This window comes from Nothoprocta perdicaria, unplaced genomic scaffold (assembly GCF_003342845.1).
Source record: "Nothoprocta perdicaria isolate Ctin4 unplaced genomic scaffold, notPer1 scaffold_23, whole genome shotgun sequence".
In the NCBI taxonomy this organism is placed as follows: Eukaryota; Metazoa; Chordata; class Aves; order Tinamiformes; family Tinamidae; genus Nothoprocta; species Nothoprocta perdicaria.
Window position 1 is genome coordinate 3420680 of NW_020455455.1, and position 16121 is coordinate 3436800.

General features: G+C 39.9%; 1 protein-coding gene across 1 annotated transcript in view; it reads right to left on the bottom strand.

The window, feature by feature from the left end:
• Positions 1-15646, bottom strand: part of ST8SIA6 (ST8 alpha-N-acetyl-neuraminide alpha-2,8-sialyltransferase 6) — a 25967-nt gene extending 10321 nt beyond the window's left edge. The window contains exons 1-4 of the mRNA XM_026039383.1: positions 15480-15646; positions 10757-10843; positions 1061-1205; positions 274-386 (exon numbers count right to left, since the gene is read on the bottom strand). Of these exons, the coding sequence (XP_025895168.1) occupies positions 274-386; positions 1061-1205; positions 10757-10843; positions 15480-15646 (512 nt within the window). The remainder of the gene's footprint in view (positions 1-273; positions 387-1060; positions 1206-10756; positions 10844-15479) is intronic.
• Positions 15647-16121: the final 475 nt, after the last annotated feature.

Genomic DNA, 16121 nt, shown 5'->3' on the forward strand with positions numbered 1-16121 from the left:
AGATGTTAAGTGAACAGAAATTTCAGATTCTCAGATAATTAAATTTCACATCCATAGCAAGATATCCTTGCAATCATAAGTTTTACCTGCATATAATCTTGAGGACCAAAGTTTTGAACTCTATAAAGCAGCAGGAGTACCCTTAGAAAGGCAGAAATGAGGAGCTATGTCAGGATCTTTCCTCACTGGCACAGACTGGCACCAACCCGCTTCCAATCCCAACAAACTTCCAGAAACACTCCATGTTCTTCAATGAAATCCATCAGCTCTTACCTAAACACAAAGTCGGAACGATCGATTTCAGCTCCACAGCTGGAGTTCTTGAGAATTCCTCCATTTCCAACCACTGCACAGTTCTTGAAGGGATAGGCTGAAAGTGGAGAGGACTGCAGGCAAATAAAAAGAATCAGCCAAAATTTTATCTCTCTTTTGATTATTTCTTTGGGTACTTTCTTTTTCTTTCTTTTTTTTCTTTGAACTTCTAGTGGCAAAGAATCCAAAGCATGATTTGTGCAATCCGTTTGCATTTGCAGGTTTAATCCAGGACCTCCCAGGGAAAGCATCCACCATTTAGGCCTCAGAGCTGCCAGGGCTGGTTCCTTCACTCACCTGTGCTTGAACTTTTATCCTCAAACTAGTTTTCGCAAGTCCTATGCACTGGAAACGGCAGGGGAATAAGTGAACTATGAAATACTCCTTAAAGACTGAGGTACCTTTGAAAATGGAGATGAGAAAAGCAAGGCAAATGATCTCAGAGGATTCAGTCCACAGACTTCATGTCTTGTACTAAAAAAAACACACCTTAAGAAACGTGGTTGGCTACCAAGGTAGGCTGCAAATTGTGTTCAGTAGGAACTCCAACTATATTCTGAACTACTGTACCCTGTTCAAGCCTTCTCTCTGCAGAGAAAAGCTAAAAAATTAGTCCTGCTAGATGAATGCAGCTTATATAGGGAGTGAAGGGGTCTTTCCAGCAGGAGAAAAACAAAGCAGCTTTATTTTGAATCGAAAACATTGACGATACTGCAGTTATAATAACAGTCAAAGACATAGTTCCTACCATAGGCAGCATCCTAAAAATGTCCTCTGTGATGCGGATGGTCTTTTTATTGTCCACCTCATAACTCATGTTACTTCCCAGCGGGGTGTTGTTTTGAGAAGCAACAAAATTGTGAACTGCATCACAGCAGGAAGCTAATTCTGACCTGCAAAACAAACAAACAAAACCCATTCAAAGACTGGTAAATATGTAAAAAAGAGGTGATAGAGAACTAAGAGAATGGCAAACAGTTTAATTAGCTAAGTACCAAAAGGCTATAGGGACCCTTTATAACTGTGTTTCCTTTAACTTCCCTTGCAGAGTAAGTCCATCTTGACAAAAAAAGCTTCAGAAAGTACTTAGTCCAAGAACCCCTTCTCTTATTCTATTTTTGTCTCTCCTTCTCCCTTTTCCAACCGGTTAGAATCAGTCTTATTTTACTCATAATCAGTCTTGTCTTTATTACCACTTGCTAAGATTATCATAGAAAGATTATCATGAAGACTCAGGAAAGAGTCTTCAGCTAAAATCAATGGTGAGTTTTATAAAGAAAATATGATTCAGTCCCCAAAGAAWTAATAAAAGGATTTCAATTAACAGCAAACAAGTGACTATAAGCAACCAAAAGGTTGAAGAAAAAAAAGAACCAAGAAGACAAAAGGAAATACTGACTACAGAGTTTTGCCAGCCGAACAGCTAGAGGGTTGCAAGACAATTAATTAATGATTCATTTGCTGGGCAAAATATCACAGATGCTAAGAAAATTATATGACAACCTACAAATAAAGAAGATAGATACACTCTGTGTGGCAGCAGATGGGTACCTAGAAGCCACCCAAAATACCAAGCAGAAGTCCTTAAACAGCCAGAGGGCAAAAGGTTCCCTCATTTAAACATTACGTAGGGGTGAAGTCACGCTACCACCAACTTTATGTAAATGTTATGTATGTAAATATCCTATATTATTACAAAACACTGTAAAAAGTTCCACGTGCCCTTTGAAATCAAACCTAAAGCCTTGTAATGCATTTAGCTATAGAGAATGTAGGGATGCTATCTCTGCTACCCCTGGATCCAATTTTTCTGACTGTGAGGCTAAATCATTACTTATCATTTGCCAGGACATACCTGTCTCACTGGGTGAGACATTAGAAGAAACACTAACCATTTAGAGAAGAAAATTCATTGATCACATAGTTGTCTGGAATTTTGAAAAAGATAATTCTTCCTCTCCTCACTGAGAAAGATTAATTATGAAGGCAAAAAAAAAATGTTTACAGGAGCAGCCAGTGGAAAAGAAAAGCTTTATTTCAGACTTTCTCGACTTTCTCAGTGAGTAAGGTAAAATATGCCCTGGGAACAGGTTAGACAATGCAAGCTAAACTCCACCTGAAAGTGAGCTGACTTTATTAGAGACACAGATAAGGGAAGTTGCTCCTTTCAACTTTATCAACAACTTACACTGTGCTAATACCTCATTAAAGGAATATTATTCATTTTGGGTAGAAATCAGCTACAGAAGTAGCGAACTCAAAGATCCTATCAAAGATCCCAAAGATCCTGCCCTGGGGCATTAGCAGCCTGAGCTGCCCCGTGTTTCAGCCCAGTGCCTGGCCTGCCGTGGGCTACAGCCACAGTGCCTGGCTCCAGCTCCACCGAGATATTTTATTTTATTTTATTTTATTTTATTTTATTTTATTTTATTTTATTTTATTTTATTTTATTTTATTTTATTTTATTTTATTTTATTTTATTTATTTTCCACCGGTGGTGGATAGCATTAATTCAGAGGATGCATTCTTTCTTCTTATTACTCAATCCACAGGAATTAGTGCTTCATTGAAAGCAGAAACACTCTGAAGAAAGAAGGTATCAGAATTCATAAGAAAGTTATACTTTTAATTAATATTACGGATCTGTTGTGGGAGTAAAACAGAGACAGGCTAATTCAGAAAGGCAGTGAGAGCGAGGAAATACATATCCATTAATCATGTATTTTCTTACGTTATCTCATAGCCTATGTGCTAAAGGCTTAGACAAACCAACGTCTTGCATCAAGTCTTATTTGCACAGAATTCCTTGGCGGAATTCTGCTATTGATGTGGAAAGCTCTAGCTGCAACAGATATGACCTGCAGACCACAAAAGCCACTGGAAATCAATATTCAGCAACCTGTTCGTATAAGCTAATATAAAGTATCTCTAAAATTCACAGCAAATGATGAGACTGGTTGGAGACTGGGTGGTTCAAGTAATTATTTGCACAAAATCATCTCTAGTGTTAATCACATATGTGGTATCTAAAGGCAATGGCACCCAAAGAGCACCCGCTTCATAAACCTGTGGAAATTGATTGTTTTAGCAAGCATGATCTCTAAAGTGTTATAAAGCTAAGACAGTGTTTTAATTTGTGCATTTTGCCATCTGGGACAAGAAAAAAAMCAATAAAAGCTACAATACAGAGCACTCCCCAGCCAGATGGTAAGAGACAAGGGTCAGAATCCTAACGGCACCAAACGGTAGCACCTTAAATCAAACTCKGCATTTCCTTTGGAAGGATGGAAAGTGATCCGTGTTGTCTGTGGAATTACGGACAGGAGAAAATGCATGGGATATGGGGCAGCTCTTGGAAGACAGGGGGTTTGGCAGGGAGCTCCTTTAGGCTGCAGCTGGCAGTGCCAGTTTCCTACGTGGGGAGGAAGGTCTCCCTGCAGCTGCAAACGCACTGAGACTTCAGAGCCCTTTCTGACCTCCAGGACTGGCATCGGCTGCACTTGCTTCTAGTGCCAAGACAAGCAAAATGGAGCTGACTGCTTTATCTGCAAGTTTCACTTGTAACAAAGAACAAAATCAGTATACACAGTATGRCAAGTGTATGACGAGACTATTCCATTTGCACTGGTAATATACATTTCATAAAACTGAATGAGTACAACCATGATAACCCTAATGAATAAACTAGCTGAGGTATCATGCTGCATATGAYTAAGAAGGTTTATTTGTGTTGAAGACAACAGAGAGCCATTGTTGACTGGCAATATATTATGTAAAGTTCTTTCTTGGTAATATATTTTGTGAATTCCTTCCTTCTTGGAACCATTCCCATGGCCTCAGCTCACAATTGCAACCAACTAGGATGGAACCTGGAGTCTACGTGGCATCCAAATGACTTCTTCAGGTTTGCAGATCCTGAAAACTTCAGAGTATCCTGTTTTCTCAAGCAGATTATACAAACACAGAGACAACTAAAAGAAATAATGACGTTTTCAAATTTTGGACTAATTGTACAGATAACCCTTAGGCAATAATACAAAGCTGCTGCCCTTTACTCTTCCCGTTTTCAAAGTCCTTTCCATGATGCAAAACCTCTATGTGAAAAARTGCCCTATTCAGTTTAGAGGAAGCCAGATATGTAAGTACCTGCAGTAGTTTCTTTGGAGTTTCTGTAATAGCTACATAGTCATGAAGCTCAGTCTGAATTATTTTATATATACAAATATATATATATATAAAAATATGCCTTTTCATATATATAATTATTATTATATCTTTTCAACTGCTGAAGGTGAACAGAGAGTGGCTGGCCAAGGGCTAACAAGGTTCCTTCGCAGACCCCCAAACCAGCACAGTGCTTTTCCCAAGTGGGATGTGAATAATCTGTAATATTTAATAGGGAGGAAATGGGTCTTTATGCAAAGAGCTGCTGCAGAGTTTAAAGCATCCTGACTCCTCCACATTACTGATATAAGCAACAAAAGGACATTTGCTTTATCCTCCCACAGTAAGTAGGATGGTTTTCATTCAGATGACCTTCTTTCATTAAATAAGATGTTTAGCTAAAGTCATTTTGTTCTATAACGTTTTTGTATTTTATTCTGATAAACACTTGGTAAGAAAAGGCACTTGCCTCTGCATCAAAATGTTACATAGCCTCATATATTGTGACACAGACAGCAATTTTCCACTGGAACTTCATCTGTTCCAACCTAGAACTGGAGCCCAAGGCCAGACAGTAAACAGGGTTCCATTTTCTGCATTTATTTGTTATCTAAATATCTCACATTTTTAAAATGAAAGACCAGTTGCCTTGTTTGCTTTTAACAGGCTGCTTTTAACAGATCAGATACTTTTAAAAAAAAGGTATTATGAAGATGATACAGAGCCAGGTAGGGGACTGGAGCCAGCAGAACCTGTCCTAGCTCTGTGAACGTGACAGGGCTGCTTCCGCGCAGGCCGCGCCGCGCTGGGCGGCACAGCTGCGTGCAGAGCCCAAGGCCAGCGGGTAGTTTCCATCGCTGAGAACAGAAATGTGACAGGTTTCCCTGTGAATATACATTGGACTAAACTGAGGGGAAACGATTGCAAAAGTAGATAGGGACAAACGCTGCAGAAGTACCAAAATTGTGCTGAAGAGTAGATGTTGGGCTGTCCTCTAAGACTACGGGGGGGAAGGGCGAGAAGAAATCACTTTAATTTGCATTAAAGAAAGTTTAGGTGCAATATTAAGGAGCACAGTGAAACAGGCTGCTGCAGAAGGCTCCTGAAATAGGAAAGCTGCTGAATTTCATTGACTGAAGAATTTTATGAGACATTTTGGCAAACACGCCTCAGGAATGGCCTATATACATTGGAGTCTGTCGAGAGAGGTGGGCTTCACAGGCAGTGCAGAGACTAGATCGTCTGGAGATCCATCCTGCCCCTGCATTTCCACAAGTAACACGTTCTTTCCAGTCCACCTTTTATAACCCTCTGTACTAAGCACCAAACAAGCGAATATTTGTTTGCAGAAGTGTATCACAATGTTCCTGCTCTAAAGCAGCTGCACCTTACCCACACCAGCTACTAAAAAATGACTCAAAACACCCTACAGAACAGGTAACAGCCCAAAGCAAGAAGAGCAAATACTCAAAACTGTAACTACTGCAAACAGTTTAAGGGACAACCATGTGCTTAGTGTGTCTGACAACACGGTTTGCAATACCATTTGAATAAAAGGCAAAGTATTCCAAGTAACAAATGTCTGGCTTATTAATGACCTAGGAAAGTCTAAGTTTGTCTAATATTTTTGCTCTAATAGTCCACTAATTAATGTCCACTCCTGCATTTTTTTCAGTGAGCAAGAAATCACCTTATTCTACTGCACTAGGGCTGTAGACAACGTTACTTGTTTCTCCAGGCTTTTTGTCAAGCCCAGTCAATACTGGCAAATCAATGCTTTCTAACAGTGCAATATTAGGACGTATTCCAAACTTTGAGAAAAAGAGTGCTTAAATCTCATGTCTGAAACAACTTTTGCTGAATCTGTGCTCTGACAACCCTAGAACAGTCCAAAAATGTAGTAACGTCATAAATATCTAAGACAATGAAAATCAACAAGGTTCAACATGAAACAAGGCTGAATATGTGTAAAGTGTAATGAAATTTTCAAACCACCTAATGTCTRCCATGAAAACATAACTAGCTCAACTGATCCCACTTAACTTTCCCATTAGAGGATTTTTCCAACTTTTAGGAAAACATATAGTCTGCAAGCAGTTAAAAGATCCATCTGTTTCCATAAACTATCACCAATGTATCACCAATGAATCTCTCTCTTTTCACCCAGCCCTTTTCTTTCCTGAAATGGAAATATGTCTCTGAATATATACTTCTCATTTTACGTATGGTATATTAAGCATGCAGCAAATGTACTCTGAAACCATAATGTGATCTCAATATCTCAGTTCTGTGGGGTTTTGGGGTTTTTTTTGGTACACTGAAATGGAAGATTTCAGAGAATACAGTGGAATTATCGATCTGTTTAGTGTTAGGAAGGCTATTGATTATGTGCTGGTGTGAGCTTATATAAACATAAGTTGACCTTGCAGGGTATTTTWTTTGTGTTTCAGCTGTGTTTTATTGAAATATTCAGGAATAATTTATATATCTGAGAGTTTAATATACCCCAATTTAATCCCTTCAAGGAGGTATAGGATTTTACAATCTGTAAGAACGTTTAGCACACATTTTTCAGAAGTGGCACTAAGTGAGAGAAGGTAATAGAGGTCAGGCAGATTAAAAAGCAGGAGGAGAAACTACAGAACTGTGAGGAATAGGCTGATCTCTCAGCTATTATTTCGCAGATCTCAAGTTCTAAATAAACAGCAGGGCAACATTAGCATTTTTGAAAGGGTATTTTGCATTTGGCTATTTCCTTTTCCCTTCATTACCAGATTCAGGTAAGGTTTGTCAGGAGTGGTGCTTCCAGAGGGAGGGATGCGCAGCTCGCCCAGGGCTGTCACCGYGATGCCACTGCTGCCCAACTGCTCCAGCTCCAGGAGCGCCCAGCAAGACAGTGCCCGGGGGCTCCTCTCAACCACCACCTTCCCTTGCCTGCCCCAGGCATTCTGAGGGCTCTTTTAACTATTTACTAGCTTCCARCAGAAACAAGCATTGCAGATATCAGGAAAAACTGCAGATTATTTTCTGCCACAGGTCTATAGCCCAAATGAGAATAAATCAGACTTAAAAGTCTGTAAATCAGAGATGTAGAGGTATAAAAAACAATTACAGCCTGCATCCAGCTGGGGTCTAATTTGTTGCACTAATGAAACATCTCTTTTAAGTYGAAAATCTTTGATGAATACTAATATAATAATTAATATTCATGTTACCTAGGGAACCTGAGACTCTACCAACTGTAGCTAGAAGAGCCTTGGCTGAGAAATCCACCCAACAGTTTTTCTAGAGCTTTAAGAATGATGCTTCAAGGCAGCTGCAGGACTATTTCACCTCCCTTTCCTAATTTGTACCATTCCTCTCATATCCAAGAAACTGAGGACTATCTTTATCCAAATCAAGTTGGAGCTGATGTAAATCTGCCAAGGGAAGCAGAATTCAGGTAAGCTTTGAAACAAAGGAGTGGAAATGCTAGACTGCTAGTTGTAAAACATATGAGGAAAAAAAAAACCAAGAAACCAATGCTGAATTTTGTAAAGAGGTCTGAATAGAACGCACTGCTGTTCTGTATGTCTTGACAGCTCTAAATGTTGGAAAAGACTTTCCTGCAATCATTGGGATTCTGTTTGTTCTAGTGAACCCCTTGCTAGATTTTCTGCTGTACCGACACTATCCTGCTAGCATACGCCCTGAAGTCAGATAATCCTAAGGAATGGCCAACAAACATTCCCACACGGCGCTCTGCTAGACCACAAGAGCAATGAATTGAGTGTTTGCACAAGTTCCTCGGAGGGCAAAACGAATCTGGCTGCACTAATGCCAGCATTAAGGACACTACATAAATGAATGTACAGGAGAGCGGTTCCCTGGCCGAGGCAGGACAAAAATCCATCACAAAAAAACAAGTGACTGTGGCGATGGAGGTATTAGAGAGGGCATCATGACTTGTGCTTGCTCCCTGGAATCATGGGAGAATATAGGAACATCATCAGAGAATGCAGGGATGCAACAAGGAAGGCCAAGGCCCATTTGGAATTAGAGTTAGCGAGGGATGTCAGGAACAACAGGAAGGGCTTCTACAAACACATCAGCAGCAAGAGGAAGACTAGGGAAAATGTTACTCTGCTGATGAATGGGGAGGGTCCTTCTGTTTTTTTKGGGCACTGGGACCACTATGGCTTTTGCCAGTCAGGGATGGCAGCTGAAACCCTTTTGCCAAATACAAATACAGGCAGTTCTTTCCTGCATTGCCACTMTGATCCATATCTTTTTATTTGGCCTGGATTTTTGGGGAGTTAGACTTATAGGGAGAAAGGATGTGTACTCACTGGCACACAGATCTGTCTTCCAGGAACACCCGAGTTATGGAGCATGGATTCATGCCCTCCACCACCAGTAAGATAACAGCAATCAGCACAGGAAAAACACAAGAAAGCTTCTTTGAGAAATACACTGCCTTTGGGGAATCTTCTTTTGAACCTTATTAATTAGAGGTTAGTTTATGCCCTGTGGCATAAGACATTAAATCTCTTAAGCATATGCATCTCTCATGCATGCCYCACTGTTATTCAGACCCTCAATGTTACACAGAGGTGCCATCATCGACACCGTGCCCGAGAAGCAGGGAGGTGTTCACTCCGTTTAATAGATGGGCAAGCCGGGAGAGAAGACACGGAGCTCCTGCAGCCTGGTCAGCAGGCAGACTGCTGCCACACGGCAGGCTGCAGCCCTCCTGCCCATGGGGACTGGCTGTGCTGAGAGCATGTCCCCCTGGGGACAAGGCTGCTGCAGAGCCTCGCCGGGGTTACCCTCCTCCTCTGCGGAAGGGGTATGTTGACCAACTTAATGAGATTTTTAGAAATGAATAATATTAAGTACACAATTATTATGCATTACTGATACTAGACAAAATTAGAAAACAAAAAGGAGAGAGGTGCTGCCAGAGGATTACTAACTGGTTGAAGGAAAAGGGCAGGAGGGAATGAAAGATCCCCATCTTTCATTCAGAAATCAGTACCAGAGAGAGGGAGGCAGGAAGAAACTGGACAGGGACTGGAAACCTCTGAGTGGATAAGGAAAAGGAAGGGCTACCTTTCTTCCTCACATTTCTAGAAGCTCTGTTCCCCACAAAGCTTTGTCAATGCATCACTCCTAAGCTGCAGTGTCCTTGCAGAGCTAGTTCCAGGCTCCTGTGCTTGAAGTCTGATAAAAAACTCTAAGAGTGCAGTAAGCATGAAGTGTATAATGTTTAGCTGGTAAATTTTATACTGAATTTCTTTTTCTCGCTCACTGCTTCTACAACTCTGTATCATATTCGATAGCACTGCATGGCTAAAGCCAGAAAGCCCCACAGAGCTTATTGAAAGTTTCTCAGATCTTAACTCCATGCATGACACTGCCTCAGCTTCGGAAAATACCACTGGTCAACAGCACTGGTCAACCAGCAGCAATTCATGTTGCACATAAAGATCACCCCCTCCATCACTTCTTCCAGTAGTATCACACTGAGCACATGGATATTAAGTTTTCAAAGCTAGTTCATTCCAAAGAGTTGGAAGGTAGGTCAGTTTGTTTATTTTTAATAATCTTGACAGACTCTAATTCTGTTCCATGCAACAGTGTAATTCAGAGAGTGTTTTCCCCCTGGAGAAACTAGGGTTGACACCATGGAGCTGTTCTCCAAACYCAGCATGACACATTTCCAAATGAGAGTGGAAGCTTTACAGGGATTGCAGYCCCTATGGAGCACATCATTATGTGCAAGCTTAAATGTATGTGTAGTCTTGACAGGGACAGGTGTAACCATGTGCTTCTTTGCATGGGTATCATGGCATGCAAGGCTGAGCCTAACGAGCACCTTAGGCACCTTTGTAACAGGAAGAGCAGCCCTTGGGTAAGAAATATATCCTTTCATTGCCAAGTGCCTTGTCAGAGTGCCAATTCAGACAACCAAAACCACAGTACTAGATGTGTTTAATACTGTATGCTTTGTTTGGAGGCTATTTTTAATCCATTCTAGCAAGTTAGTTAACTATTCATTGCAATGGSGGATAGGTGAAATTATTGCATTTGTGTAGTTCTTTTATGTTGCTCCGTTTGCACAGTTCTATGCAAATAAACAAAAAGCACACCAACATCAAAAGAACAGGATAAATGCATAGCTATGTGTGCAGTCTGAAAGCAGGACAAGAGAATCTTTACAATAGGTAAGATCTCAGTTCATTGTTTGTTAGACAAACCTGGTCTAAGCAGCTTTGCTAAATGAGAAAATTAAAATTACCTGAATTTTACACACTCTTCCAGTCTCTTTATCCAAGTGCAGTTTTGCAGTTTTGTGACCATGTAAAGAAAATAATCTTCTGAATATCTAAAAAAGGCAAGAACATCAAATGCTAGAGTATGCAAATAGATATTTAGAAACAATCTCTAAAATATTCAAATGACACGTACTAATAACAACATGCATGCTGCATATATAATAGATTGCTTTAGAACTTCATAACCCATTTTATTTCTATAATTTGCAACAGTACTATCTCATTAAATTAGCTTGACCTAATAAACATATTTTTCTCATAGTGATGTCCTAATGAACCCTTATTTTTTAGAAATTTGCTGCTTTGCTTTGCTAGTTTCAAGCTTTATATTAGACTATAACTACCCTGAAGTTATTGGAAAGTTATTTCTTCAGAAATTGTTTCCAGTGCTAAAATCCAAAATAATACAAAAAACCCTTTGTCTTGTATGTGGCATTTTTCAACTTCAATAGTGCTTAGAGATACTGCTCTTGCAAGCCAAGATGAAACACTGCACTTTTTTTCTTCCTTTTCTTTTATCTACTTTACAAATTTCCCAAAGCTTAATTCAACAACCTAAGACATAGATCAACATTTACAGACCTAAGGTTTTCTTCAAATTTTCTCTTAAATAAAACAACCAATCTGTTTTACATCTAACAGGATTAAGCACCACTGGGGTACACATAACCAAAAAGCTTTTTGCTCCTTTAAAACCCTTTCAAGAGATTTAAACTTATCCACATGTGAAATATTGAAGAATCTGTAAGCCAAAAAATAGGTGAAATTTCTTCCTTTATAGGTTCTCTGTTAATATATCTCCAATTTATGGTTTGAGCAACTTTTTTTAAAGGTAGACTTACAAGGAGGATTGGGGTGAAGAGAAGACAACATGAACTGGACATCATATGACTACAAATTCTGTGGCACATCTCTAAAACAAAAATCTACCTTGTGTTATTTTAGCAACAAGGTCTTAGTATTGGTCCAAAGCCAAATGACCACGAGTTTATTGAAGCTGAAACTTAAAAGTGTGTTTTTGAATCTCCTTTCAGCAAGAGCTGGGAAGGTAAGGAACCTCACTTGCTTTTAATTGGAGCATGAGAAATGATAAAAAGGAACATAAAATTTGTGGTAGCTTGCAATAGCAGAGCACTCAACACCCCAAAAGGTTCTTTCTACCTCTGTGTACATTTGGCACYGAGAAAAATCAAAGTGTCATTCATGGCACTAAGTCTAAGGCCTCAGGAGAAACCAGGGCCACTTACCATCGAAAATGTGAGGAGCTTCCTAACTGCAACAGAAGCTACCTACCATATAGCTGATGAATATCTGAACCTAGAATATCTGAACCTAGAGTTAAAGCACCCATTACAGTGCAAAAACTGAGCGGCTTGCTCAGAGGTTTCAGCGTCCACCAGGCCTCCCCAGGCAAAAACCTCAYTGAGAAGTCACTGCAGCCCAGAGCAGCAGCTCGGCCTGGCTTTTCCCTGCAGTTTCGTTGATGTTGTGGCTTACAGAGCTGCACGGGCAGTCACGGCTCAGCCTTGCAGCCGCTGGCACAGTGCCCTGAGCAGCAAAGCTGCATGAGCAGAGGGTCCCGCGGGCCAGTGGCTCTCAGCTTCTCKTCATTCAGGTCCGTGCAGAGAACAATCTGAACTGAGACAATATTCCCATAAATTTTTATTTTAACTGAAAATGAAGCTCTGGGGGTTGCTGCAGCTGGATTTGCAGCCCAGAAAGCTTTGTTTCATGCTCCAAAGACTATTTTGGCCTTCCTCACTTTAAATGATTCTTAGGGACTCAGCCTCTAGGGGASTTAGTCCAGGATGGTCATCAGGATTTGATTTCATGACTCTGATGCAACTTAGTCCTCTTCTCCTTCATTTCATTTCACAGAACTGGGACAATATGTATTATTTCCCTGGAAATCCAAGAGTTTACAGTACCTAGCCACTGCTGCTAAAAGGATTTTATTACTAAGATATAAAAGCTCAGGTAAATTGAACTATAACAATGTGTGGACAAGACCATAATTATAGTGCTGGGAACAGTGAATAAAACATGTTCTGTCCTGTTTTTGCCCGTCGCCTGCATACAAACTATTATAATGACTTGCTGTCCTAGGAAACTCACTTACGGTGTATGAGCCTAGCTGGCAAAGAACGGCTTGAAGATTTTTTGCCAATGWTTTTTGTCAGGTGCACAGCGACCTTCTAAATGAAGTGGAATGACTAAAGTGAAATTATCATGCAGAGACGAGGCACTGACAACATCCARGCATCTAGCTGGTTTGAGCAGGTATCTAAAGGACAGCAGCAAGGACAGAGGTGCTGAGGTGGAAGAGAAACAATAGGAGAAATGTCCAAATGGAGAGAGATGCCACCCCGCTGGTTAACTTGTGGCCTAAACACTCAACTGGGGGAAATACAGGAATAAAAGCTCTTGGAACCAGGAGGAAATGCAAGCAGCAGGAGTAAGAAAGGGTGAACCCTCCCATTTGGCAGAAAATGTTCAAGAACTAAACAAACGCCCCCACCAAAAAAAATAAAACACTGCAGGAAATGCAAGAGAAGGGAAGGATCCCTCACGCCTTTGGATGCTTTACTATTGCCAAAGCCACGTACAGCTTTTAAAGCCTGAGGAGAGTGTGTGCAAGGCTCCCTCCTCAACACAAATGGAAGTCTTCCAGCCCATAGCTCAGCATTTCAGCAGAGCTGAAATCACCAATAACATGTGCCTATTATAGTAATACTTCACACTTACATAAATTTTTTGTTATTTTAAAATGTCAAGGTTTAATATAGATTTTTTTTTTTTTTTTTGGAGAGGGGGAAGCAGGGGTGTGTCTCTACCAGCTTAGGAAGCCAGAAAATCCAGAATATCCCGCAAAGTCTTCTACAACTGCAATATAAATCATTTATATWCCATGCCTGTGGGTAACACACTCAAAAAAGCATCACAGATCCTGTCCCAGCAGCTCTTCTCAGTAAAGGGAGCTGCAAAACTCACAGAGCAAAGCAATATTCTACCCTACGTCCCAAAGGGCAGCTTCTCTTCCTACCTGCCCAGTTCGCCTCATTTACTGGAGCACTCCTTTTCTTTTAGCCACAGGGCAAACGAGTGACACTTTCACAACATTCTCCTGGATTCTCTGCCCTAAAACATTGTAGATATGAGAAATAAGTCTGTATTCTTACAGCCTGTACTGCTTTGTAAGACCCAGGATGAAGAACAGCTTTCGTATTGCCACAGCCAGGCTTTAGAGGCAAGATACTGGCCAGTTGTCCTTTTCTTGGTGTTAGTCACTTGCTCAGTGTTTCAGCTAGCTGTAGTCTTTAAGATGTTTGCCAAGCTCTACTTCAGCTCTTACTGGTGCTGCAGTAGCACAGTGGTCTTCCACCCTTTGAAAGGGTAAAAACACTTAAGATGGTGTTAATGAGATCTGAGGAAGGAAAGAAATTCATAAAGAAAAAGGAGAGGGAGAAGTATGCACTAATATAGCTAATTAGTAAAGCAGACTGAAGATAGTTTGGATGAAGGACAGAAGAGGAGAAAAGAAAGAAACGTGGTATTAAAATAATTGGTGAGGAAGTTGAGGAAAAAAAATGCTCCATTAGAAAAGACTGAATGTCTAAAATGGGAAAAGGAGGAAAACACTACTGTTTCAGTTCTGGAAAACATATAAAATAAGACAATGTTGGGAATACAGTGACTTAAAAAAATAACTGTAATATCTTAAAAGGCAATGCAAAGGTGGTGGGAGAGCAGAAAAGACAGGCAGAGTTTTAAAATCCTAACTCAATGCTGACTTTGAGTGACTTCTTCAGTCCTTTGAGTCTCCCCTTCAGTCTCACTTTCAGTCTCCCTTTGGGGAGAAGGAAAACAAAGCAACTCCACACACAGCTATTTTTTTAATTCTGTTTCTCATTCCCTTTCTCTTCTCTTTACAAATAAAGAAAAATATGTAAGTGTATAGAACTCAGTTTTAAAGATAACCAGGCAATATATTTTTCAGCATCCCATCTTAGTAGGAAGGCTTTCCTATTTACAATGTTTCCTCTCTTGGTACATCCATAGGCACCAGGGCTGAAAMACCTAAAAAGGGAAGAGCTGCTTCTCCGGCTTCCACATTAGATASCAGCAAGGAATCCAAGCACGATTGGTATCAAAGATTTTTTTCCATGATAGGAAAGGTAAGTTGAAAGCTAAAATGGATTGTGAATGTTTCTTCCAAGATACCAACAACTGAATAATTAGTTTCCCATGGACTAGTTAATCTTATAATGAGTGCAATTAATTAGCAATTTATACTAGCACATTTTTATACTTATTCTAGTGTAAATGCTGAAATGAGTCTATTAACTACATTTGCTCACAGCAGGAGTGTTCACTAATCATGAAAAAGACACTCAAGAATGAAATTATACCTCACATGTTCTGCTTTACCTCTTTTTAAAGATCTTGTAATGAAAAGTTGTTAACTGGGAATGAGGAGATCTTGCTGATTTACACTATGAAGGGAAAAAAAGAACTAGAACAAGTGTAAAACACAAGCTCTTGTGAAAGAAAAAAACACAAGCAAACATTGGTTGAACAATTGCAGTTTCCTGTCGTATAATTCCACACAAACAGCATGSAGAATTCTGTGCAAAAGGAGGACAATTTTTAGTCTTTTATTTAAAAATAAGCAAAGCAAACACCTACCTTTTTTTATTGATCAGTGACGACAAAATATTGTCCTGAATTTCCTTGCATTTTGAAGCCTGTTCAAACTGGTTAATTCCATTTTTATCAGTAGTTGTGCTGTTAAAGAAAGAAATAATAAAAAAAAGGCATGAGGAGATGGCAACAAACTTTGAAAGAGAGAACATGTTCTGACAACGCTGCTGCATTTAATTTTCTGTGACAAAGAGATTAATAGTTGTTGGTTTTAGCTGAAAACATTACCAAGGAATTCTTAGTCACTCCTATTGTGAAGCTCCTGCGAAAAGGCAAGTTTGCTGCTGGTGATTGTAACAAATTTGCCTCTTTAAATAATCCCATTTTACACTATGAATTACATTATGTTGATGAAAATGTAAAGCAGAAAGTTATTTTTAAAAAATGAAATGGGAAGCCCCTTGAACATTGTGTTTTGAAAACATATTTTAAATATTTCTCATTAGAGTATTTTAGCAGATTTCTAAAAATCTGATTTTCCAAACTTTTGGATAAAATGCAATATTCTGAACGTACAGGAAACACGCAACGCACCCGGTGAAGTGCCCGAGACCACCATGCTGTCCTCAGGACACAAATCCAAGGCAGCTCTGGGCAGACTAAGGGCCTTAAAGCTTTGTACATGAT